The 24,993-nt window shown below is 45.4% G+C and overlaps 1 protein-coding gene across 1 annotated transcript; it reads right to left on the reverse strand.

Annotated features, from left to right (window-relative positions):
• Nucleotides 1–51: 51 nt before the first annotated feature.
• Nucleotides 52–24,367, reverse strand: LOC139385735 (serine-rich adhesin for platelets-like). Its single transcript, XM_071131008.1, has 15 exons — nucleotides 24,319–24,367; nucleotides 23,674–23,715; nucleotides 22,564–23,322; nucleotides 22,168–22,323; nucleotides 20,314–22,098; nucleotides 19,216–19,929; nucleotides 13,276–13,977; nucleotides 12,367–13,101; nucleotides 11,821–12,195; nucleotides 11,212–11,652; nucleotides 7,669–8,841; nucleotides 3,088–5,298; nucleotides 2,164–3,027; nucleotides 158–1,035; nucleotides 52–57 (listed from the first exon to the last, which is right to left on the reverse strand). Exons 1-15 carry the CDS (start codon nucleotides 24,365–24,367, stop codon nucleotides 52–54), a joined length of 10,890 nt encoding a protein of 3,629 aa, XP_070987109.1.
• Nucleotides 24,368–24,993: the final 626 nt, after the last annotated feature.

Below are 24,993 nucleotides of genomic sequence, written 5' to 3' on the forward strand. Positions count from 1 at the left end.
TGGTGACCACACTTGAAGAGACTGTTGAGGGAATGGTTGCATCGCTTGAAGTTACCTCTGATGTTGATGTAGTAGTTGTGGCATCACTTGTCAGTGTATTTGACGGAATGGTTGCCACAGTTGAAGTAACTGTCAATGTAGTTGAGGGAATGGTGACCACAGTTGAAGTTACTGTGGAGGGAATAGTGTCAACACTTGAACTGGCTGTCTCTGCAGTGGAGGCATCACCTGAAGTGACTGTTGATGTAGTGGTGGCATTACTTGAAGTGAAAGTTGATATAGTGGTGGCATTACTTGATGTGACATACGATGTAGAAGAAGAGGTGCCATCACTTGAAATAAACATTGATGTAGTTGAAGGAGAGGTGTTATGATTTGAAGAGACTATCGATGCAGTGGTAGCAACCCTTGAAGTGACTGTTGATGTTGAGTTAGAGGTGGCATCACTAGCTGTGACTGTCAATGTAGTTGAGGGAGAGGTCGCATCACTTGAAGTGATTGTTGATGTCGAGGGAGAGGTAGCATAACTTAAAGTGACTGTTGATGTAGCGGTAGCATCATTTGAAGTGACTGTTGATGTAGTGGTAGCATCACTTAAAGTGACTGTCGATGTAGCGGTAGCATCATTTGAAGTGACTGTTGATGTAGTGGTGGAATTACTTGAGGTGACTGTTGATGTCGAGGGAGAGGTGGCATCACTTGAAGTAACTGTTAGTGTCGAGTGAGTGGTGGCATCACTTGAAGGGACTGTCGATGTAGTGGTAGCATCACTTGAAGTGACTGTTGATGTCGAGGGAGAGGTGGCATCACTAGCAGTGACTGTTGATGTCGAGGGAGAGGTGGCATTTCTTGAAGTGACTGTTAACGTTGAGGTAATGGTGGCATCACTTGAAGGGACTGTCAATGTAGTGGTAGCATCACTTGAAGTGACTGTTGATGTTGTGGAGGCATCACTTGAAGTGACTGTTGATGTAGTGGTGGCATCACTTGAAGTGACTGTTGAAGTCAAGGGAGAGGTGGTATCACTTGAAGATACTGTCGATGTAGTGGTAGTATCACTTGAACTGCCTGTTGCTGGAGTGGTAGTATCACTTGTACTGACTGTTGATGTTGACTTAGAGATGGCATTACTTGGCGTGACTGTTGATGTAGTTGAGGGAGATGTTGCATATCTTGAATTGACTGTTGATGTTGAGGGAGTGGTGGGATCACTTGAAGAGACTGTCAATGTAGTGGTAGCATCACTTGAAGTGACTGTTGATGTATTGGTGGCATCACTTGAAGTGACTGTTGATGTTGAGGGAGAGGTGGCATTTCTTGAAGTGACTGTTAATGTCGAGGTAGTGGTGGGATCACTTGAAGGGACTGTCGATGTAGTGGTAGCATAACTTGAACTGACTGTTGCTGTAGTGGAAGTATCACTTGAAATGACTGTTGATGTCGAGGGAGAGGTGGCATTACATGGCGTGACTGTAGATGTAGTTGAGGGAGAGGATGCATCACTTAAAGTGACTGTTGATGTTGAGGGAGTGGTGGCATCACTTGAAGTGACTGTTAATGCCGAGGTAGTGGTGGGATCAATTGAAGGGACTGTCGATGTAGTGGTGGGATCACTTGAAGTGACTGTTAAAGTCGAAGGAGTGGAGGCATCACTTGAAGAGACTGTCGATGTAGTGGTAGCATCACTTGATGTGACTGTCAATGTAGTGGTAGCATCACTTGAAGTGACTGTTGATGTATTGGTGGCATCACTTGAAGTGACTGTTGATGTCGAGGGAGAGGTGGCATTTCTTGAAGTGACTGTTAATGTCGAGGAAGTGGTGGGATCACTTGAAGGGACTGTCGATGTAGTGGTAGCATACCTTGAAGTGACTGTTGATGTAGTGGTTGCATCACTTGAAGTGACTGTTGAAGTCGAAGGAGTGGTGGCATCACTTGAAGTGACTGTTGATGTCGAGGGAGACGTGGCATTACTTGAAGTGACTTTTAATGTCGAGGGAGTGGTGGCATCACTTGAAGTGACTGTTGATGTCCAGGTAAAGGTGGCATCACTTGAACTGACTGTTGATGTCAAAGGAGAGGTGGCATCACTTGAAGTGAATGTTAATGTCGAGGGAGAGGTGGCATCACTTGAAGATACTGACGATGTAGTGGTAGAATCACTTGAAGTGACTGTTGATGTAGTGGTGGTATCACTTGAAGTGACTGTTGAAGTCGAAGGAGTGGAGGCATCACTTGAAGAGACTGTCGATGTAGTGGTAGCATCACTTGAAGTGACTGTTGATGTAGTTGAGGAAGTGGTGGCATGACTTGAAGTGACTGTTGATGTAGTTGAGGAAGTGGTAGCATCACTTGAAGTGACTGTTGATGTAGTTGAGGAAGTGGTGGCATCACTTGGCGTGACGTTTGATGTCGAGGGAGACGTGGCATCTCTTGAAGTGACTGTTAATGTCGAGGGAGTGGTGGTATCACTTGTAGAGACTGTCGATGTATTGGTAGTATCACTTGAACTGACTGTTGCTGTAGTGGTAGTATCACTTGAAGTGACTGTTGATGTCGAGGGAGACGTGGCATTACTTGAAGTGACTGTTAATGTCGAGGGAGTGGTGGTATCACTTGAAGGGACTGTCGATGTAGTGGTAGCATTACTTGAGGTGACTGTTGATGTAGTGGTGGCATCACTTGAAGGGACTGTTGAAGTCGAGTGAGAGTTGGTATCATTTGAAGATACTGTCGATGTAGTGGTGGCATCACTTGAAGTGACTGTTAAAGTCGAGGGAGTGGTGGCATCACTTGAAGAGACTGTTGATGTAGTGGTAGCATCACTTGAAGTGACTTTTGATGTAGTTGAGGAAGCGGTGGCATCACTTGGCGTGACGTTTGATGTCGAGGGAGACGTGGCATCTCTTGAAGTGACTGTTGATGTCGAGTGAGTGGTGGCTTCACTTGAAGAGACTGTCGATGTAGTGGTGGCACTACTTGAAGTGCCTGTTGATGTAGAGGGAGAGGTAACATCACTTGGAATGACTATTGATGTAGTTGAGGAAGCGGTGGCATCACTTGATGTCCAGTAAAAGGTGGTATCACTTGAAGTAACTGTCAATGTACTCGAAGTATCACTTGAAGTGACTGTAGATGTCGTTGAAGGAGAGGTTGCATCACTTGAAGTGACTGTTGATGTTGAGGGTGTGGTGGCATCACTTGAAGAGACTGTCAATGTAGTGGTAGCATCACTTGAAGTGACTGTCAATGTAGTGGTAGCATCACTTGAAGTGACTGTTGATGTATTGGTGGCATCACTTGAAGTGACTGTTGAAGTTGAGGTAGTGGTGGGATCAATTGAAGGGACTGTCGATGTAGTGGTAGCATCACTTGAGGTGACTGTTGATGTAGTGGTGGCATCACTTGAAGTGACTGTTGAAGTCGAGGGAGAGTTGGTATCATTTGAAGATACTGTCGATGTAGTGGTGGCATCACTTGAAGTGACTGTTGAAGTCGAGGGAGTGGTGGCATCACTTGAAGTGACTGTTGATGTATTGGTGGCATCACTTGAAGTGACTGTTGATGTCGAGGTAGTGGTGGGATCAATTGAAGGGACTGTTGAAGTCGAGGGAGAGTTGGTATCATTTGAAGATACTGTCGATGTAGTGGTAGTATCACTTGAACTGACTGTTGCTGTAGTTGTAGTATCACTTGAACTGACTGTTGATGTCGAGGGAGTGGAGGCATCACTTGAAGTGACTGTTGAAGTCGAGGGAGAGTTGGTATCATTTGAAGATACTGTCGATGTAGTGGTAGTATCACTTGAACTGACTGTTGCTGTCGAGGGAGAGGTGGAATTACTTGAAGAGACTGTTGATGTTGACTTAGAGATGGCATTTCTTGGAGTGACTGTTGAAGTCGAGGGAGAGTTGGTATCATTTGAAGATACTGTCGATGTAGTGGTGGCATCACTTGAAGTGACTGTTGAAGTCGAGGGAGAGTTGGTATCATTTGAAGATACTGTCGATGTAGTGGTGGCATCACTTGAAGTGACTGTTGAAGTCGAGGGAGAGTTGGTATCATTTGAAGATACTGTCGATGTAGTGGTGGCACTACTTGAAGTGACTGTTGATGTAGAGGGAGAGGTAACATCACTTGGAATGACTATTGATGTAGTTGAGGAAGCGGTGGCATCACTTGATGTCCAGTAAAAGGTGGTATCACTTGAAGTAACTGTCAATGTACTCGAAGTATCACTTGAAGTGACTGTAGATGTAGTTGAAGGAGAGGTTGCATCACTTGAAGTGACTGTTGATGTTGAGGGTGTGGTGGCATCACTTGAAGAGACTGTCAATGTAGTGGTAGCATCACTTGAAGTGACTGTCAATGTAGTGGTAGCATCACTTGAAGTGACTGTTGATGTATTGGTGGCATCACTTGAAGTGACTGTTGATGTCGAGGTAGTGGTGGGATCAATTGAAGGGACTGTCAATGTAGTAGTAGCATCACTTGAAGTGACTGTCAATGTAGTGGTGGCATCACTTGAAGTGACTGTTGATGTCGAGGGAGACGTGGCATTACTTGAAGTGACTGTTAATGTCGAGGGAGTGGTGGTATCACTTGAAGGGACTGTCGAGGTAGTGGTAGCATCACTTGAAGTGACTGTCGATGTAGTGGTGGCATCACATGAAGTGACTGTTGAAGTCGAGGGAGAGGTGGTATCACTTGAAGATACTGTCGATGTAGTGGTAGTATCACTTGAACTGACTGTTGCTGTAGTGGTAGTATCACTTGAACTGACTGTTGATGTCGAGGGAGAGGTGGCATTACTTGAAGAGACTGTTGATGTTGACTTAGAGGTGGCATTACTTGGCGTGACTGTAGATGTAGTTGAGGGAGAGGTTGCATATTTTGAAGTGACTGTTGATGTTGAGGGAGTGGTGGCATCACTTGAAGAGACTGTCAATGTAGTGGTAGCATCACTTGAAGTGACTGTTGATGTCGAGGGAGAGGTGGCATTTCTTGAAGTGACGGTTAATGTCGAGGTAGTGGTGGGATCACTTGAAGGGACTGTCGATCTAGTGGTAGCATCACTTGAAGTGACTGTTGAAGTCGAAGGAGTGGAGGCATCACTTGAAGAGACTGTTGATCTAGTGGTAGCATTACTTGGCGTGACTGTAGATGTAGTTGAGGGAGTGGTGGCATAACTTGAAGAGACTGTCAATGTAGTGGTAGCATCACTTGAAGTGACTGTCAATGTAGTGGTAGCATCACTTGAAGTGACTGTTGATGTATTGGTGGCATCACTTGAAGTGACTGTTGATGTCGATGGAGATGTGGCATTACTTGAAGTGATTGTTAATGTCGAGGGAGTGGTGGCATCACGTGAAGGGACTGTTGATGTAGTGGTAGCATCACTTGACGTCACTGTTGCTGTAGTGGTAGTATCACTTGAACTGACTGTTGATGTTGCTTTAGAGGTGGCATTACTTGGCGTGACTGTAGATGTAGTTGAGGGAGAGGCTGCATCACTTGAAGTGTATGTTAAAGTCGAGGGTGTGGAGGTATCTCTTGAAGAGACTGTCGATGTCGTGTTAGCATCACTTGAAGTGACTGTTGATGTAGATGTAGTGGTGGCATCACTTGAAGGGACTGTTGATGTAGTTGAGGAAGCGGTGGCATCACTTGAAGTGACAGTTGAGGTCCAGGAAAAGGTGGCATCACTTGAAGTGACTGTTGATGTCGACGGAGAGGTGGCATTACTTGAAGTGACTGTAGATGTTGTTGAGGGAGAGGTTGTATCACTTGAAGTGACTGTTGAAGTTGAGCGAGAGGTGTTATCACGTGAAGGGACTGTCGATGTAGTGGTGGCATCACTTGAACTGATTGTTGATGTATTGGTAGTATCACTTGAAGTGACTGTTGATGTCGAGGGAGAGGTGGCATTACTTGGCGTGACTGTAGATGTAGCTGTGGGAGAGGTTGCATAACTTGAAGTGACTGTTGATGTTGAGGGAGTGGTGGCTTCACTTGAAGAGACTGTCAATGTAGCGGTAGCATCACCTGAAGTGACTGTTGATGTATTGGTGGCATTACTTGAAGTGACTGTTGATGTATTGGTAGTATCACTTGAAGTGACTGTTGATGTCAAGGGAGAGGTGGCATTACTTGTAGTGACTGTTAACGTCGAGGGAGTGCTGGCATCGCTTGAAGGGACTGTTGATGTGGTGGCAGCATCACTTGAAGTGACTGTTGATGTCGAGAGAGAGGTGGCATCACTTGAAGAGACTGTTGAAGTCGAGGGAGTGGTGGCATCACTTGAAGTGACTGTTGATGTATTGGTGGCATGACTTGAAGTGACTGTTGATGTCGAGGTAGTGGTGGGATCAATTGAAGGGACTGTTGAAGTCGAGGGAGAGTTGGTATCATTTGAAGATACTGTCGATGTAGTGGTAGTATCACTTGAACTGACTGTTGCTGTAGTGGTAGTATCACTTGAACTGACTGTTGCTGTAGTGGTAGTATCACTTGAACTGACTGTTGATGTCGAGGGAGTGGAGGCATCACTTGAACTGACTGTTGAAGTCGAGGGAGAGTTGGTATCATTTGAAGATACTGTCGATGTAGTGGTTGTATCACTTGAACTGACTGTTGCTGTCGAGGGAGAGGTGGCATTACTTGAAGAGACTGTTGATGTTGACTTAGAGATGGCATTTCTTGGAGTGACTGTTGAAGTCGAGGGAGAGTTGGTATCATTTGAAGATACTGTCGATGTAGTGGTGGCATCACTTGAAGTGACTGTTGAAGTCGAGGGAGAGTTGGTATCATTTGAAGATACTGTCGATGTAGTGGTGGCATCACTTGAAGTGACTGTTGAAGTCGAGGGAGAGTTGGTATCATTTGAAGATACTGTCGATGTAGTGGTGGCACTACTTGAAGTGACTGTTGATGTAGAGGGAGAGGTAACATCACTTGGAATGACTATTGATGTAGTTGAGGAAGCGGTGGCATCACTTGATGTCCAGTAAAAGGTGGTATCACTTGAAGTAACTGTCAATGTACTCGAAGTATCACTTGAAGTGACTGTAGATGTAGTTGAAGGAGAGGTTGCATCACTTGAAGTGACTGTTGATGTTGAGGGTGTGGTGGCATCACTTGAAGAGACTGTCAATGTAGTGGTAGCATCACTTGAAGTGACTGTCAATGTAGTGGTAGCATCACTTGAAGTGACTGTTGATGTATTGGTGGCATCACTTGAAGTGACTGTTGATGTCGAGGTAGTGGTGGGATCAATTGAAGGGACTGTCGATGTAGTGGTAGCATCACTTGAAGTGACTGTCAATGTAGTGGTGGCATCACTTGAAGTGACTGTTGATGTCGAGGGAGACGTGGCATTACTTGAAGTGACTGTTAATGTCGAGGGAGTGGTGGTATCACTTGAAGGGACTGTCGATGTAGTGGTAGCATCACTTGAAGTGACTGTCGATGTAGTGGTGGCATCACATGAAGTGACTGTTGAAGTCGAGGGAGAGGTGGTATCACTTGAAGATACTGTCGATGTAGTGGTAGTATCACTTGAACTGACTGTTGCTGTAGTGGTAGTATCACTTGAACTGACTGTTGATGTCGAGGGAGAGGTGGCATTACTTGAAGAGACTGTTGATGTTGACTTAGAGGTGGCATTACTTGGCGTGACTGTAGATGTAGTTGAGGGAGAGGTTGCATATTTTGAAGTGACTGTTGATGTTGAGGGAGTGGTGGCATCACTTGAAGAGACTGTCAATGTAGTGGTAGCATCACTTGAAGTGACTGTTGATGTCGAGGGAGAGTTGGCATTTCTTGAAGTGACGGTTAATGTCGAGGTAGTGGTGGGATCACTTGAAGGGACTGTCGATCTAGTGGTAGCATCACTTGAAGTGACTGTTGAAGTCGAAGGAGTGGAGGCATCACTTGAAGTGACTGTTGATGTATTGGTGGCATGACTTGAAGTGACTGTTGATGTCGAGGTAGTGGTGGGATCACTTGAAGTGACTGTTGATGTCGAGGGAGACGTGGCATTACTTGAAGTGACTGTTAATGTCGAGGGAGTGGTGGTATCACTTGAAGGGACTGTCGATGTAGTGGTAGCATCACTTGAAGTGACTGTCGATGTAGTGGTGGCATCACATGAAGTGACTGTTGAAGTCGAGGGAGAGGTGGTATCACTTGAAGATACTGTCGATGTAGTGGTAGTATCACTTGAACTGACTGTTGCTGTAGTGGTAGTATCACTTGAACTGACTGTTGATGTTGCCTTAGAGGTGGCATTACTTGGCGTGACTGTAGATGTAGTTGAGGGAGAGGCTGCATCACTTGAAGTGTATGTTAAAGTCGAGGGTGTGGAGGTATCACTTGAAGAGACTGTCGATGTCGTGTTAGCATCACTTGAAGTGACTGTTGATGTAGATGTAGTGGTGGCATCACTTGAAGGGACTGTTGATGTAGTTGAGGAAGCGGTGGCATCACTTGAAGTGACAGTTGAGGTCCAGGAAAAGGTGGCATCACTTGAAGTGACTGTTGATGTCGACGGAGAGGTGGCATTACTTGAAGTGACTGTAGATGTTGTTGAGGGAGAGGTTGTATCACTTGAAGTGACTGTTGAAGTTGAGCGAGAGGTGTTATCACGTGAAGGGACTGTCGATGTAGTGGTGGCATCACTTGAACTGATTGTTGATGTATTGGTAGTATCACTTGAAGTGACTGTTGATGTCGAGGGAGAGGTGGCATTACTTGGCGTGACTGTAGATGTAGCTGTGGGAGAGGTTGCATAACTTGAAGTGACTGTTGATGTTGAGGGAGTGGTGGCTTCACTTGAAGAGACTGTCAATGTAGCGGTAGCATCACCTGAAGTGACTGTTGATGTATTGGTGGCATTACTTGAAGTGACTGTTGATGTATTGGTAGTATCACTTGAAGTGACTGTTGATGTCAAGGGAGAGGTGGCATTACTTGTAGTAACTGTTAACGTCGAGGGAGTGCTGGCATCGCTTGAAGGGACTGTTGATGTGGTGGCAGCATCACTTGAAGTGACTGTTGATGTCGAGAGAGAGGTGGCATCACTTGAAGTGACTGTTGATGTATTGGTGGCATGACTTGAAGTGACTGTTGATGTCGAGGTAGTGGTGGGATCAATTGAAGGGACTGTTGAAGTCGAGGGAGAGTTGGTATCATTTGAAGGTACTGTCGATGTAGTGGTAGTATCACTTGAACTGACTGTTGCTGTAGTGGTAGTATCACTTGAACTGACTGTTGCTGTAGTGGTAGTATCACTTGAACTGACTGTTGATGTCGAGGGAGTGGAGGCATCACTTGAACTGACTGTTGAAGTCGAGGGAGAGTTGGTATCATTTGAAGATACTGTCGATGTAGTGGTAGTATCACTTGAACTGACTGTTGCTGTCGAGGGAGAGGTGGCATTACTTGAAGAGACTGTTGATGTTGACTTAGAGATGGCATTTCTTGGAGTGACTGTTGAAGTCGAGGGAGAGTTGGTATCATTTGAAGGTACTGTCGATGTAGTGGTGGCATCACTTGAAGTGACTGTTGAAGTCGAGGGAGAGTTGGTATCATTTGAAGATACTGTCGATGTAGTGGTGGCATCACTTGAAGTGACTGTTGAAGTCGAGGGAGAGTTGGTATCATTTGAAGATACTGTCGATGTAGTGGTGGCACTACTTGAAGTGACTGTTGATGTAGAGGGAGAGGTAACATCACTTGGAATGACTATTGATGTAGTTGAGGAAGCGGTGGCATCACTTGATGTCCAGTAAAAGGTGGTATCACTTGAAGTAACTGTCAATGTACTCGAAGTATCACTTGAAGTGACTGTAGATGTAGTTGAAGGAGAGGTTGCATCACTTGAAGTGACTGTTGATGTTGAGGGTGTGGTGGCATCACTTGAAGAGACTGTCAATGTAGTGGTAGCATCACTTGAAGTGACTGTCAATGTAGTGGTAGCATCACTTGAAGTGACTGTTGATGTAATGGTGGCATCACTTGAAGTGACTGTTGATGTCGAGGTAGTGGTGGGATCAATTGAAGGGACTGTCGATGTAGTGGTGGCATCACTTGAAGTGACTGTTGAAGTCGAGGGAGAGTTGGTATCATTTGAAGATACTGTCGATGTAGTGGTGGCACTACTTGAAGTGACTGTTGATGAAGAGGGAGAGGTAACATCACTTGGAATGACTATTGATGTAGTTGAGGAAGCGGTGGCATCACTTGATGTCCAGGAAAAGGTGGTATCACTTGAAGTAACTGTCAATGTACTCGAAGTATCACTTGAAGTGACTGTAGATGTAGTTGAAGGAGAGGTTGCATCACTTGAAGTGACTGTTGATGTTGAGGGTGTGGTGGCATCACTTGAAGAGACTGTCAATGTAGTGGTAGCATCACTTGAAGTGACTGTCAATGTAGTGGTAGCATCACTTGAAGTGACTGTTGATGTATTGGTGGCATCACTTGAAGTGACTGTTGATGTCGAGGTAGTGGTGGGATCAATTGAAGGGACTGTCGATGTAGTGGTAGCATCACTTGAAGTGACTGTCAATGTAGTGGTGGCATCACTTGAAGTGACTGTTGATGTCGAGGGAGACGTGGCATTACTTGAAGTGACTGTTAATGTCGAGGGAGTGGTGGTATCACTTGAAGGGACTGTCGATGTAGTGGTAGCATCACTTGAAGTGACTGTCGATGTAGTGGTGGCATCACATGAAGTGACTGTTGAAGTCGAGGGAGAGGTGGTATCACTTGAAGATACTGTCGATGTAGTGGTAGTATCACTTGAACTGACTGTTGCTGTAGTGGTAGTATCACTTGAACTGACTGTTGATGTCGAGGGAGAGGTGGCATTACTTGAAGAGACTGTTGATGTTGACTTAGAGGTGGCATTACTTGGCATGACTGTAGATGTAGTTGAGGGAGAGGTTGCATATTTTGAAGTGACTGTTGATGTTGAGGGAGTGGTGGCATCACTTGAAGAGACTGTCAATGTAGTGGTAGCATCACTTGAAGTGACTGTTGATGTCGAGGGAGAGGTGGCATTTCTTGAAGTGACGGTTGATGTATTGGTGGCATGACTTGAAGTGACTGTTGATGTCGAGGTAGTGGTGGCATCAATTGATGGGACTGTTGAAGTCGAGGGAGAGTTGGTATCATTTGAAGATACTGTCGATGTAGTGGTAGTATCACTTGAACTGACTGTTGCTGTAGTGGTAGTATCACTTGAACTGACTGTTGCTGTAGTGGTAGTATCACTTGAACTGACTGTTGATGTCGAGGGAGTGGAGGCATTTCTTGAAGTGACGGTTAATGTCGAGGTAGTGGTGGGATCACTTGAAGGGACTGTCAATGTAGCGGTAGCATCACCTGAAGTGACTGTTGATGTATTGGTGGCATCACTTGAAGTGACTGTTGATGTATTGGTAGTAATACTTGAAGTGACTGTTGATGTCAAGGGAGAGGTGGCATTACTTGTAGTGACTGTTAACGTCGAGGGAGTGCTGGCATCGCTTGAAGGGACTGTTGATGTGGTGGCAGCATCACTTGAAGTGACTGTTGATGTCGAGAGAGAAGTGGCATCACTTGAAGAGACTGTTGAAGTCGAGGGAGTGGTGGCATCACTTGAAGTGACTGTTGATGTATTGGTGGCATGACTTGAAGTGACTGTTGATGTCGAGGTAGTGGTGGGATCAATTGAAGGGACTGTTGAAGTCGAGGGAGAGTTGGTATCATTTGAAGATACTGTCGATGTAGTGGTAGTATCACTTGAACTGACTGTTGCTGTAGTGGTAGTATCACTTGAACTGACTGTTGCTGTAGTGGTAGTATCACTTGAACTGACTGTTGATGTCGAGGGAGTGGTGGGATCAATTGAAGGGACTGTTGAAGTCGAGGGAGAGTTGGTATCATTTGAAGATACTGTCGATGTAGTGGTAGTATCACTTGAACTGACTGTTGCTGTCGAGGGAGAGGTGGCATTACTTGAAGAGACTGTTGATGTTGACTTAGAGATGGCATTTCTTGGAGTGACTGTTGAAGTCGAGGGAGAGTTGGTATCATTTGAAGATACTGTCGATGTAGTGGTGGCATCACTTGAAGTGACTGTTGAAGTCGAGGGAGAGTTGGTATCATTTGAAGATACTGTCGATGTAGTGGTGGCATCACTTGAAGTGACTGTTGAAGTCGAGGGAGAGTTGGTATCATTTGAAGATACTGTCGATGTAGTGGTGGCACTACTTGAAGTGACTGTTGATGTAGAGGGAGAGGTAACATCACTTGGAATGACTATTGATGTAGTTGAGGAAGCGGTGGCATCACTTGATGTCCAGTAAAAGGTGGTATCACTTGAAGTAACTGTCAATGTACTCGAAGTATCACTTGAAGTGACTGTAGATGTAGTTGAAGGAGAGGTTGCATCACTTGAAGTGACTGTTGATGTTGAGGGTGTGGTGGCATCACTTGAAGAGACTGTCAATGTAGTGGTAGCATCACTTGAAGTGACTGTCAATGTAGTGGTAGCATCACTTGAAGTGACTGTTGATGTATTGGTGGCATCACTTGAAGTGACTGTTGATGTCGAGGTAGTGGTGGGATCAATTGAAGGGACTGTCGATGTAGTGGTAGCATCACTTGAAGTGACTGTCAATGTAGTGGTGGCATCACTTGAAGTGACTGTTGATGTCGAGGGAGACGTGGCATTACTTGAAGTGACTGTTAATGTCGAGGGAGTGGTGGTATCACTTGAAGGGACTGTCGATGTAGTGGTAGCATCACTTGAAGTGACTGTCGATGTAGTGGTGGCATCACATGAAGTGACTGTTAATGTCGAGGGAGTGGTGGTATCACTTGAAGATACTGTCGATGTAGTGGTAGTATCACTTGAACTGACTGTTGCTGTAGTGGTAGTATCACTTGAACTGACTGTTGATGTCGAGGGAGAGGTGGCATTACTTGAAGAGACTGTTGATGTTGACTTAGAGGTGGCATTACTTGGCGTGACTGTAGATGTAGTTGAGGGAGAGGTTGCATATTTTGAAGTGACTGTTGATGTTGAGGGAGTGGTGGCATCACTTGAAGAGACTGTCAATGTAGTGGTAGCATCACTTGAAGTGACTGTTGATGTCGAGGGAGAGGTGGCATTTCTTGAAGTGACGGTTAATGTCGAGGTAGTGGTGGGATCACTTGAAGGGACTGTCGATCTAGTGGTAGCATCACTTGAAGTGACTGTTGAAGTCGAAGGAGTGGAGGCATCACTTGAAGAGACTGTTGATCTAGTGGTAGCATTACTTGGCGTGACTGTAGATGTAGTTGAGGGAGTGGTGGCATAACTTGAAGAGACTGTCAATGTAGTGGTAGCATCACTTGAAGTGACTGTCAATGTAGTGGTAGCATCACTTGAAGTGACTGTTGATGTATTGGTGGCATCACTTGAAGTGACTGTTGATGTCGATGGAGATGTGGCATTACTTGAAGTGATTGTTAATGTCGAGGGAGTGGTGGCATCACGTGAAGGGACTGTTGATGTAGTGGTAGCATCACTTGACGTCACTGTTGCTGTAGTGGTAGTATCACTTGAACTGACTGTTGATGTTGCCTTAGAAGTGGCATTACTTGGCGTGACTGTAGATGTAGTTGAGGGAGAGGTTGCATATTTTGAAGTGACTGTTGATGTTGAGGGAGTGGTGGCATCACTTGAAGAGACTGTCAATGTAGTGGTAGCATCACTTGAAGTGACTGTTGATGTCGAGGGAGAGTTGGCATTTCTTGAAGTGACGGTTAATGTCGAGGTAGTGGTGGGATCACTTGAAGGGACTGTCGATCTAGTGGTAGCATCACTTGAAGTGACTGTTGAAGTCGAAGGAGTGGAGGCATCACTTGAAGTGACTGTTGATGTATTGGTGGCATGACTTGAAGTGACTGTTGATGTCGAGGTAGTGGTGGGATCAGTTGAAGGGACTGTTGAAGTCGAGGGAGAGTTGGTATCATTTGAAGATACTGTCGATGTAGTGGTAGTATCACTTGAACTGACTGTTGCTGTAGTGGTAGTATCACTTGAACTGACTGTTGCTGTAGTGGTAGTATCACTTGAACTGACTGTTGATGTCGAGGGAGTGGAGGCATTTCTTGAAGTGACGGTTAATGTCGAGGTAGTGGTGGGATCACTTGAAGGGACTGTCAATGTAGCGGTAGCATCACCTGAAGTGACTGTTGATGTATTGGTGGCATCACTTGAAGTGACTGTTGATGTATTGGTAGTATCACTTGAAGTGACTGTTGATGTCAAGGGAGAGGTGGCATTACTTGTAGTGACTGTTAACGTCGAGGGAGTGCTTGCATCGCTTGAAGGGACTGTTGATGTGGTGGCAGCATCACTTGAAGTGACTGTTGATGTCGAGAGAGAGGTGGCATCACTTGAAGAGACTGTTGAAGTCGAGGGAGTGGTGGCATCACTTGAAGTGACTGTTGATGTATTGGTGGCATGACTTGAAGTGACTGTTGATGTTGAGGTAGTGGTGGGATCAATTGAAGGGACTGTTGAAGTCGAGGGAGAGTTGGTATCATTTGAAGATACTGTCGATGTAGTGGTAGTATCACTTGAACTGACTGTTGCTGTAGTGGTAGTATCACTTGAACTGACTGTTGATGTTGCCTTAGAGGTGGCATTACTTGGCGTGACTGTAGATGTAGTTGAGGGAGAGGCTGCATCACTTGAAGTGTATGTTAAAGTCGAGGGTGTGGAGGTATCACTTGAAGAGACTGTCGATGTCGTGTTAGCATCACTTGAAGTGACTGTTGATGTAGATGTAGTGGTGGCATCACTTGAAGGGACTGTTGATGTAGTTGAGGAAGCGGTGGCATCACTTGAAGTGACAGTTGAGGTCCAGGAAAAGGTGGCATCACTTGAAGTGACTGTTGATGTCGACGGAGAGGTGGCATTACTTGAAGTGACTGTAGATGTTGTTGAGGGAGAGGTTGTATCACTTGAAGTGACTGTTGAAGTTGAGCGAGAGGTGTTATCACGTGAAGGGACTGTCGATGTAGTGGTGGCATCACTTGAACTGATTGTTGATGTATTGGTAGTATCACTTGAAGTGACTGTTGATGTCGAGGGAGAGGTGGCATTACTTGGCGTGACTGTAGATGTAGCTGTGGGAGAGGTTGCATAACTTGAAGTGACTGTTGATGTTGAGGGAGTGGTGGCTTCACTTGAAGAGACTGTCAATGTAGCGGTAGCATCACCTGAAGTGACTGTTGATGTATTGGTGGCATTACTTGAAGTGACTGTTGATGTATTGGTAGTATCACTTGAAGTGACTGTTGATGTCAAGGGAGAGGTGGCATTACTTGTAGTGACTGTTAACGTCGAGGGAGTGCTGGCATCGCTTGAAGGGACTGTTGATGTGGTGGCAGCATCACTTGAAGTGACTGTTGATGTCGAGAGAGAGGTGGCATCACTTGAAGAGACTGTTGAAGTCGAGGGAGTGGTGGCATCACTTGAAGTGACTGTTGATGTATTGGTGGCATGACTTGAAGTGACTGTTGATGTCGAGGTAGTGGTGGGATCAATTGAAGGGACTGTTGAAGTCGAGGGAGAGTTGGTATCATTTGAAGATACTGTCGATGTAGTGGTAGTATCACTTGAACTGACTGTTGCTGTAGTGGTAGTATCACTTGAACTGACTGTTGCTGTAGTGGTAGTATCACTTGAACTGACTGTTGATGTCGAGGGAGTGAAGGCATCACTTGAACTGACTGTTGAAGTCGAGGGAGAGTTGGTATCATTTGAAGATACTGTCGATGTAGTGGTGGCATCACTTGAAGTGACTGTTGAAGTCGAGGGAGAGTTGGTATCATTTGAAGATACTGTCGATGTAGTGGTGGCATCACTTGAAGTGACTGTTGAAGTCGAGGGAGAGTTGGTATCATTTGAAGATACTGTCGATGTAGTGGTGGCACTACTTGAAGTGACTGTTGATGTAGAGGGAGAGGTAACATCACTTGGAATGACTATTGATGTAGTTGAGGAAGCGGTGGCATCACTTGATGTCCAGTAAAAGGTGGTATCACTTGAAGTAACTGTCAATGTACTCGAAGTATCACTTGAAGTGACTGTAGATGTAGTTGAAGGAGAGGTTGCATCACTTGAAGTGACTGTTGATGTTGAGGGTGTGGTGGCATCACTTGAAGAGACTGTCAATGTAGTGGTAGCATCACTTGAAGTGACTGTCAATGTAGTGGTAGCATCACTTGAAGTGACTGTTGATGTATTGGTGGCATCACTTGAAGTGACTGTTGATGTCGAGGTAGTGGTGGGATCAATTGAAGGGACTGTCGATGTAGTGGTAGCATCACTTGAAGTGACTGTCAATGTAGTGGTGGCATCACTTGAAGTGACTGTTGATGTCGAGGGAGACGTGGCATTACTTGAAGTGACTGTTAATGTCGAGGGAGTGGTGGTATCACTTGAAGGGACTGTCGATGTAGTGGTGGCATCACATGAAGTGACTGTTGAAGTCGAGGGAGAGGTGGTATCACTTGAAGATACTGTCGATGTAGTGGTAGTATCACTTGAACTGACTGTTGCTGTAGTGGTAGTATCACTTGAACTGACTGTTGATGTCGAGGGAGAGGTGGCATTACTTGAAGAGACTGTTGATGTTGACTTAGAGGTGGCATTACTTGGCGTGACTGTAGATGTAGTTGAGGGAGAGGTTGCATATTTTGAAGTGACTGTTGATGTTGAGGGAGTGGTGGCATCACTTGAAGAGACTGTCAATGTAGTGGTAGCATCACTTGAAGTGACTGTTGATGTCGAGGGAGAGTTGGCATTTCTTGAAGTGACGGTTAATGTCGAGGTAGTGGTGGGATCACTTGAAGGGACTGTCGATCTAGTGGTAGCATCACTTGAAGTGACTGTTGAAGTCGAAGGAGTGGAGGCATCACTTGAAGTGACTGTTGATGTATTGGTGGCATGACTTGAAGTGACTGTTGATGTCGAGGTAGTGGTGGGATCAGTTGAAGGGACTGTTGAAGTCGAGGGAGAGTTGGTATCATTTGAAGATACTGTCGATGTAGTGGTAGTATCACTTGAACTGACTGTTGCTGTAGTGGTAGTATCACTTGAACTGACTGTTGATGTCGAGGGAGTGGAGGCATTTCTTGAAGTGACGGTTAATGTCGAGGTAGTGGTGGGATCACTTGAAGGGACTGTCAATGTAGCGGTAGCATCACCTGAAGTGACTGTTGATGTATTGGTGGCATCACTTGAAGTGACTGTTGATGTATTGGTAGTATCACTTGAAGTGACTGTTGATGTCAAGGGAGAGGTGGCATTACTTGTAGTGACTGTTAACGTCGAGGGAGTGCTTGCATCGCTTGAAGGGACTGTTGATGTGGTGGCAGCATCACTTGAAGTGACTGTTGATGTTGAGAGAGAGGTGGCATCACTTGAAGAGACTGTTGAAGTCGAGGGAGTGGTGGCATCACTTGAAGTGACTGTTGATGTATTGGTGGCATGACTTGAAGTGACTGTTGATGTTGAGGTAGTGGTGGGATCAATTGAAGGGACTGTTGAAGTCGAGGGAGAGTTGGTATCATTTGAAGATACTGTCGATGTAGTGGTAGTATCACTTGAACTGACTGTTGCTGTAGTGGTAGTATCACTTGAACTGACTGTTGATGTTGCCTTAGAGGTGGCATTACTTGGCGTGACTGTAGATGTAGTTGAGGGAGAGGCTGCATCACTTGAAGTGTATGTTAAAGTCGAGGGTGTGGAGGTATCACTTGAAGAGACTGTCGATGTCGTGTTAGCATCACTTGAAGTGACTGTTGATGTAGATGTAGTGGTGGCATCACTTGAAGGGACTGTTGATGTAGTTGAGGAAGCGGTGGCATCACTTGAAGTGACAGTTGAGGTCCAGGAAAAGGTGGCATCACTTGAAGTGACTGTTGATGTCGACGGAGAGGTGGCATTACTTGAAGTGACTGTAGATGTTGTTGAGGGAGAGGTTGTATCACTTGAAGTGACTGTTGAAGTTGAGCGAGAGGTGTTATCACATGAAGGGACTGTCGATGTAGTGGTGGCATCACTTGAACTGATTGTTGATGTATTGGTAGTATCACTTGAAGTGACTGTTGATGTCGAGGGAGAGGTGGCATTACTTGGCGTGACTGTAGATGTAGCTGTGGGAGAGGTTGCATAACTTGAAGTGACTGTTGATGTTGAGGGAGTGGTGGCTTCACTTGAAGAGACTGTCAATGTAGCGGTAGCATCACCTGAAGTGACTGTTGATGTATTGGTGGCATTACTTGAAGTGACTGTTGATGTATTGGTAGTATCACTTGAAGTGACTGTTGATGTCAAGGGAGAGGTGGCATTACTTGTAGTGACTGTTAACGTCGAGGGAGTGCTGGCATCGCTTGAAGGGACTGTTGATGTGGTGGCAGCATCACTTGAAGTGACTGTTGATGTCGAGAGAGAGGTGGCATCACTTGAAGTGACTGTTGATGTATTGGTGGCATGACTTGAAGTGACTGTTGATGTCGAGGTAGTGGTGGGATCAATTGAAGGGACTGTTGAAGTCGAGGGAGAGTTGGTATCATTTGAAGATACTGTCGATGTAGTGGTAGTATCACTTGAACTGACTGTTGCTGTAGTGGTAGTATCACTTGAACTGACTGTTGCTGTAGTGGTAGTATCACTTGAACTGACTGTTGATGTCGAGGGAGTGGAGGCATCACTTGAACTGACTGTTGAAGTCGAGGGAGAGTTGGTATCATTTGAAGATACTGTCGATGTAGTGGTAGTATCACTTGAACTGACTGTTGCTGTCGAGGGAGAGGTGGCATTACTTGAAGAGACTGTTGATGTTGACTTAGAGATGGCATTTCTTGGAGTGACTGTTGAAGTCGAGGGAGAGTTGGTATCATTTGAAGATACTGTCGATGTAGTGGTGGCATCACTTGAAGTGACTGTTGAAGTCGAGGGAGAGTTGGTATCATTTGAAGATACTGTCGATGTAGTGGTGGAATCACTTGAAGTGACTGTTGAAGTCGAGGGAGAGTTGGTATCATTTGAAGATACTGTCGATGTAGTGGTGGCACTACTTGAAGTGACTGTTGATGTAGAGGAAGCGGTGGCATCACTTGATGTCCAGTAAAAGGTGGTATCACTTGAAGTAACTGTCAATGTACTCGAAGTATCACTTGAAGTGACTGTAGATGTAGTTGAAGGAGAGGTTGCATCACTTGAAGTGACTGTTGATGTTGAGGGTGTGGTGGCATCACTTGAAGAGACTGTCAATGTAGTGGTAGCATCACTTGAAGTGACTGTCAATGTAGTGGTAGCATCACTTGAAGTGACTGTTGATGTATTGGTGGCATCACTTGAAGTGACTGTTGATGTCGAGGTAGTGGTGGGATCACTTGAAGGGACTGTCGATGTAGTGGTAGCATCACTTGAAGTGACTGTCAATGTAGTGGTGGCATCACTTGAAGTGACTGTTGATGTCGAGGGAGACGTGGCATTACTTGAAGTGACTGTTAATGTCGAGGGAGTGGTGGTATCACTTGAAGGGACTGTCGATGTAGTGGTAGCATCACTTGAAGTGACTGTCGATGTAGTGGTGGCATCACATGAAGTGACTGTTGAAGTCGAGGGAGAGGTGGTATCACTTGAAGATACTGTCGATGTAGTGGTAGTATCACTTGAACTGACTGTTGCTGTAGTGGTAGTATCACTTGAAGAGACTGTTGATGTCGAGGGAGAGGTGGCATTACTTGAAGAGACTGTTGATGTTGACTTAGAGGTGGCATTACTTGGCATGACTGTAGATGTAGTTGAGGGAGAGGTTGCGTATTTTGAAGTGACTGTTGATGTTGAGGGAGTGGTGGCATCACTTGAAGAGACTGTCAATGTAGTGGTAGCATCACTTGAAGTGACTGTTGATGTCGAAGGAGAGGTGGCATTTCTTGAAGTGACGGTTAATGTCGAGGTAGTGGTGGGATCACATGAAGGGACTGTCGATCTAGTGGTAGCATCACTTGAAGTGACTGTTGAAGTCGAAGGAGTGGAGGCATCACTTGAAGTGACTGTTGATGTATTGGTGGCATGACTTGAAGTGACTGTTGATGTATTGGTGGCATGACTTGAAGTGACTGTTGATGTCGAGGTAGTGGTGGGATCAGTTGAAGGGACTGTTGAAGTCGAGGGAGAGTTGGTATCATTTGAAGATACTGTCGATGTAGTGGTAGTATCACTTGAACTGACTGTTGCTGTAGTGGTAATATCACTTGAACTGACTGTTGCTGTAGTGGTAGTATCACTTGAACTGACTGTTGATGTCGAGGGAGTGGAGGCATTTCTTGAAGTGACGGTTAATGTCGAGGTAGTGGTGGGATCACTTGAAGGGACTGTCAATGTAGCGGTAGCATCACCTGAAGTGACTGTTGATGTATTGGTGGCATCACTTGAAGTGACTGTTGATGTATTGGTAGTATCACTTGAAGTGACTGTTGATGTCAAGGGAGAGGTGGCATTACTTGTAGTGACTGTTAACGTCAAGGGAGTGCTGGCATCGCTTGAAGGGACTGTTGATGTGGTGGCAGCATCACTTGAAGTGACTGTTGATGTCGAGAGAGAGGTGGCATCACTTGAAGAGACTGTTGAAGTCGAGGGAGTGGTGGCATCACTTGAAGTGACTGTTGATGTATTGGTGGCATGACTTGAAGTGACTGTTGATGTCGAGGTAGTGGTGGGATCAATTGAAGGGACTGTTGAAGTCGAGGGAGAGTTGGTATCATTTGAAGGTACTGTCGATGTAGTGGTAGTATCACTTGAACTGACTGTTGCTGTAGTGGTAGTATCACTTGAACTGACTGTTGCTGTAGTGGTAGTATCACTTGAACTGAATGTTGATGTCGAGGGAGTGGAGGCATCACTTGAACTGACTGTTGAAGTCGAGGGAGAGTTGGTATCATTTGAAGATACTGTCGATGTAGTGGTAGTATCACTTGAACTGACTGTTGCTGTCGAGGGAGAGATGGCATTACTTGAAGAGACTGTTGATGTTGACTTAGAGATGGCATTTCTTGGAGTGACTGTTGAAGTCGAGGGAGAGTTGGTATCATTTGAAGGTACTGTCGATGTAGTGGTGGCATCACTTGAAGTGACTGTTGAAGTCGAGGGAGAGTTGGTATCATTTGAAGATACTGTCGATGTAGTGGTGGCATCACTTGAAGTGACTGTTGAAGTCGAGGGAGAGTTGGTATCATTTGAAGATACTGTCGATGTAGTGGTGGCACTACTTGAAGTGACTGTTGATGTAGAGGGAGAGGTAACATCACTTGGAATGACTATTGATGTAGTTGAGGAAGCGGTGGCATCACTTGATGTCCAGTAAAAGGTGGTATCACTTGAAGTAACTGTCAATGTACTCGAAGTATCACTTGAAGTGACTGTAGATGTAGTTGAAGGAGAGGTTGCATCACTTGAAGTGACTGTTGATGTTGAGGGTGTGGTGGCATCACTTGAAGAGACTGTCAATGTAGTGGTAGCATCACTTGAAGTGACTGTCAATGTAGTGGTAGCATCACTTGAAGTGACTGTTGATGTAATGGTGGCATCACTTGAAGTGACTGTTGATGTCGAGGTAGTGGTGGGATCAATTGAAGGGACTGTCGATGTAGTGGTAGCATCACTTGAAGTGACTGTCAATGTAGTGGTGGCATCACTTGAAGTGACTGTTGATGTCGAGGGAGACGTGGCATTACTTGAAGTGACTGTTAATGTCGAGGGAGTGGTGGTATCACTTGAAGGGACTGTCGATGTAGTGGTAGCATCACTTGAAGTGACTGTCGATGTAGTGGTGGCATCACATGAAGTGACTGTTGAAGTCGAGGGAGAGGTGGCATTACTTGAAGAGACTGTTGATGTTGACTTAGAGGTGGCATTACTTGGCGTGACTGTAGATGTAGTTGAGGGAGAGGTTGCATATTTTGAAGTGACTGTTGATGTTGAGGGAGTGGTGGCATCACTTGAAGAGACTGTCAATGTAGTGGTAGCATCACTTGAAGTGACTGTTGATGTCGAGGGAGAGGTGGCATTTCTTGAAGTGACGGTTAATGTCGAGGTAGTGGTGGGATCACTTGAAGGGACTGTCGATCTAGTGGTAGCATCACTTGAAGTGACTGTTGAAGTCAAAGGAGTGGAGGCATCACTTGAAGAGACTGTTGATCTAGTGGTAGCATTACTTGGCGTGACTGTAGATGTAGTTGAGGGAGTGGTGGCATAACTTGAAGAGACTGTTAATGTAGTGGTAGCATCACTTGAAGTGACTGTCAATGTAGTGGTAGCATCACTTGAAGTGACTGTTGATGTATTGGTGGCATCACTTGAAGTGACTGTTGATGTCGAGGGAGATGTGGCATTACTTGAAGTGATTGTTAATGTCGAGGGAGTGGTGGCATCACGTGAAGGGACTGTTGATGTAGTGGTAGCATCACTTGACGTCACTGTTGCTGTAGTGTTAGTATCACTTGAACTGACTGTTGATGTCGAGGGAGAGGTGGCATTACTTGAAGAGACTGTTGATGTTGACTTAGAGGTGGCATTACTTGGCGTGACTGTAGATGTAGTTGAGGGAGAGGCTGCATCACTTGAAGTGTATGTTAAAGTCGAGGGTGTGGAGGTATCACTTGAAGAGACTGTCGATGTCGTGTTAGCATCACTTGAAGTGACTGTTGATGTAGATGTAGTGGTGGCATCACTTGAAAGGACTGTTGATGTAGTGATGACATCACTTAAATTGACTGTTGATGTAGTTGAGGAAGCGGTGGCATCACTTGAAGTGACAGTTGAGGTCCAGGAAAAGGTGGCATCACTTGAAGTGACTGTTGATGTTGACGGAGAGGTGGCATTACTTGAAGTGACTGTAGATGTTGTTGAGGGAGAGGTTGTATCACTTGAAGTGACTGTTGAAGTTGAGGGAGAGGTGGCATCACGTGAAGGGACTGTCGATGTAGTGGTGGCATCACTTGAACTGATTGTTGATGTATTGGTAGTATCACTTGAAGTGACTGTTGATGTCGAGGGAGAGATGGCATTACTTGGCGTGACTGTAGATGTAGCTGTGGGAGAGGTTGCATAACTTGAAGTGACTGTTGATGTTGAGGGAGTGGTGGCTTCACTTGAAGAGACTGTCAATGTAGCGGTAGCATCACCTGAAGTGACTGTTGATGTATTGGTGGCATCACTTGAAGTGACTGTTGATGTCGAGAGAGAGGTGGCATCACTTGAAGAAACTGTCGATGTAGTGGTGGCACTACTTGAAGTGACTGTTGATGTAGAAGGAGAGGTGCTGTCACTTGAAGAGACTGTCGCTATACTGGTGGCATCACTTGAAGTGACTGTTAATGTCGAGGGAGTGGTGGCATCACTTGTAGAGCCTGTCAATGTAGTGGTATCATCACTTGAAGTGATTGTTGATGTATTGGTGACAATGACTATTGATGTAGTTGAGGAAGTGGTGGCATCAATGGAAGTGAAAGTTGATGTCCAGGAAAAGATGGCATCACTTGAAGTAACTGTTGATGTCAAGGGAGTGGAGGCATCACTTGAAGTGACTGTTGATGTCGAGGGAGTGGTGGCATCACTTGAAGAAAGTGTTGATGTATTGGTGGAATCAGTTGAAGTGACTGTTGATGTCGAGGGAGAGGTGGTATTACTTGAAGTGACTGCTAAAGTCGAGGGAGTGGTGGCATCACTTGAAGAGACTGTCGATGTAGTGGTGGCATCACTTGGTGTGACTGTTGATGTCGAGGTAGAGGTGGTATTACTTGGCGTGACTGTAGACGTATTTGATGGAGAGTTTGCATCACTTGAAGTGACTGTTGATGTTGAGGGAGAGGTGGCAATACTTGAAGTGACTGTCAATGTCAAGGGAGTGGTGGCATCACTTGAAGAGACTGTTGATGTAGTGGTAGCATCACTTGAAGTGACTGTTGATGTAGTGGTGGCATCACTTGAAGTGTCTGTTGATGTCGAGGGTGAGGTGGCATCACTTGAAGAGACTGAGTTAGTTGAGGAAGGGGTGTCATCACTTGATGTGACAGTTGATGTCCAGGAAAAGGTGGCATTACTTGAAGAAACTGTTGATGTCAAGGGAGAGGTGGCATCACTTAAAGTGAATGTTAATGTCGAGGGAATGTTGGCAACACTTGAAGGGACTGTTGTTGTCGAGGCAGAGGTGTTATCACTTGAAGTGACTGTCAATGTAGAAAAGGGGGTTGTGGTATCACTTGAAGTGACTCTTGAGGGAGAGGTGGCATCATTTGAAGGGTCTGTCATTATCAATGTTCTAGAGCGAGTGATGGCATCACTTGTGACTTTCAATGTAGTTGAGGGAGTTGTGGCATAACGTGATGAGAATGTTAACACAGTTGAGGGATTGGTGGCATCACTTGAGATTACTTTTGAAGCAATAGAGGGAATGGTGGCCACAGTTGAAGTTAGTGTTGGTGTCTCGGGACTAGTTTCAACACTTGAAGTGACTGTCAACTTAGTGGTGGCATCACTTGAAGCTACTGTTGAGGGAGTGGTGGCATCATTTAAAGTGACTGTTGATGTCAAGGGAGAGATGGCATCAATTGAACTGAATGCTGATGTAGTAGCGGTGGCACCACTTGAAGTAAATATTGAAGGAACAGTGATATCGCTTGAAGTGACTGCTGATGTGTATGTAGTAGCTGTGGCATCACTTGAAGTGACTATTGATGTAGATGAGGGAGTGGTGGCATCACTTGAAGTGGCTTTTGAGGGAGTGGTGGAATCGCTTGAAATGACTGTTAATGTCGGTGTAGTAGTGGTGGCATCATTTGAAGTTGATGTCGTTGCAGTTGAGGGATTGGTGGCATCACTTGAAGTGAATATTGATGTCGAGGGAGAGGTGCCATTACTTGAAGTGAATATTGATG

The sequence above is a fragment of the Oncorhynchus clarkii genome, chromosome 27, assembly GCF_045791955.1.
Source record: "Oncorhynchus clarkii lewisi isolate Uvic-CL-2024 chromosome 27, UVic_Ocla_1.0, whole genome shotgun sequence".
Lineage (NCBI taxonomy): Eukaryota > Metazoa > Chordata > Actinopteri > Salmoniformes > Salmonidae > Oncorhynchus > Oncorhynchus clarkii.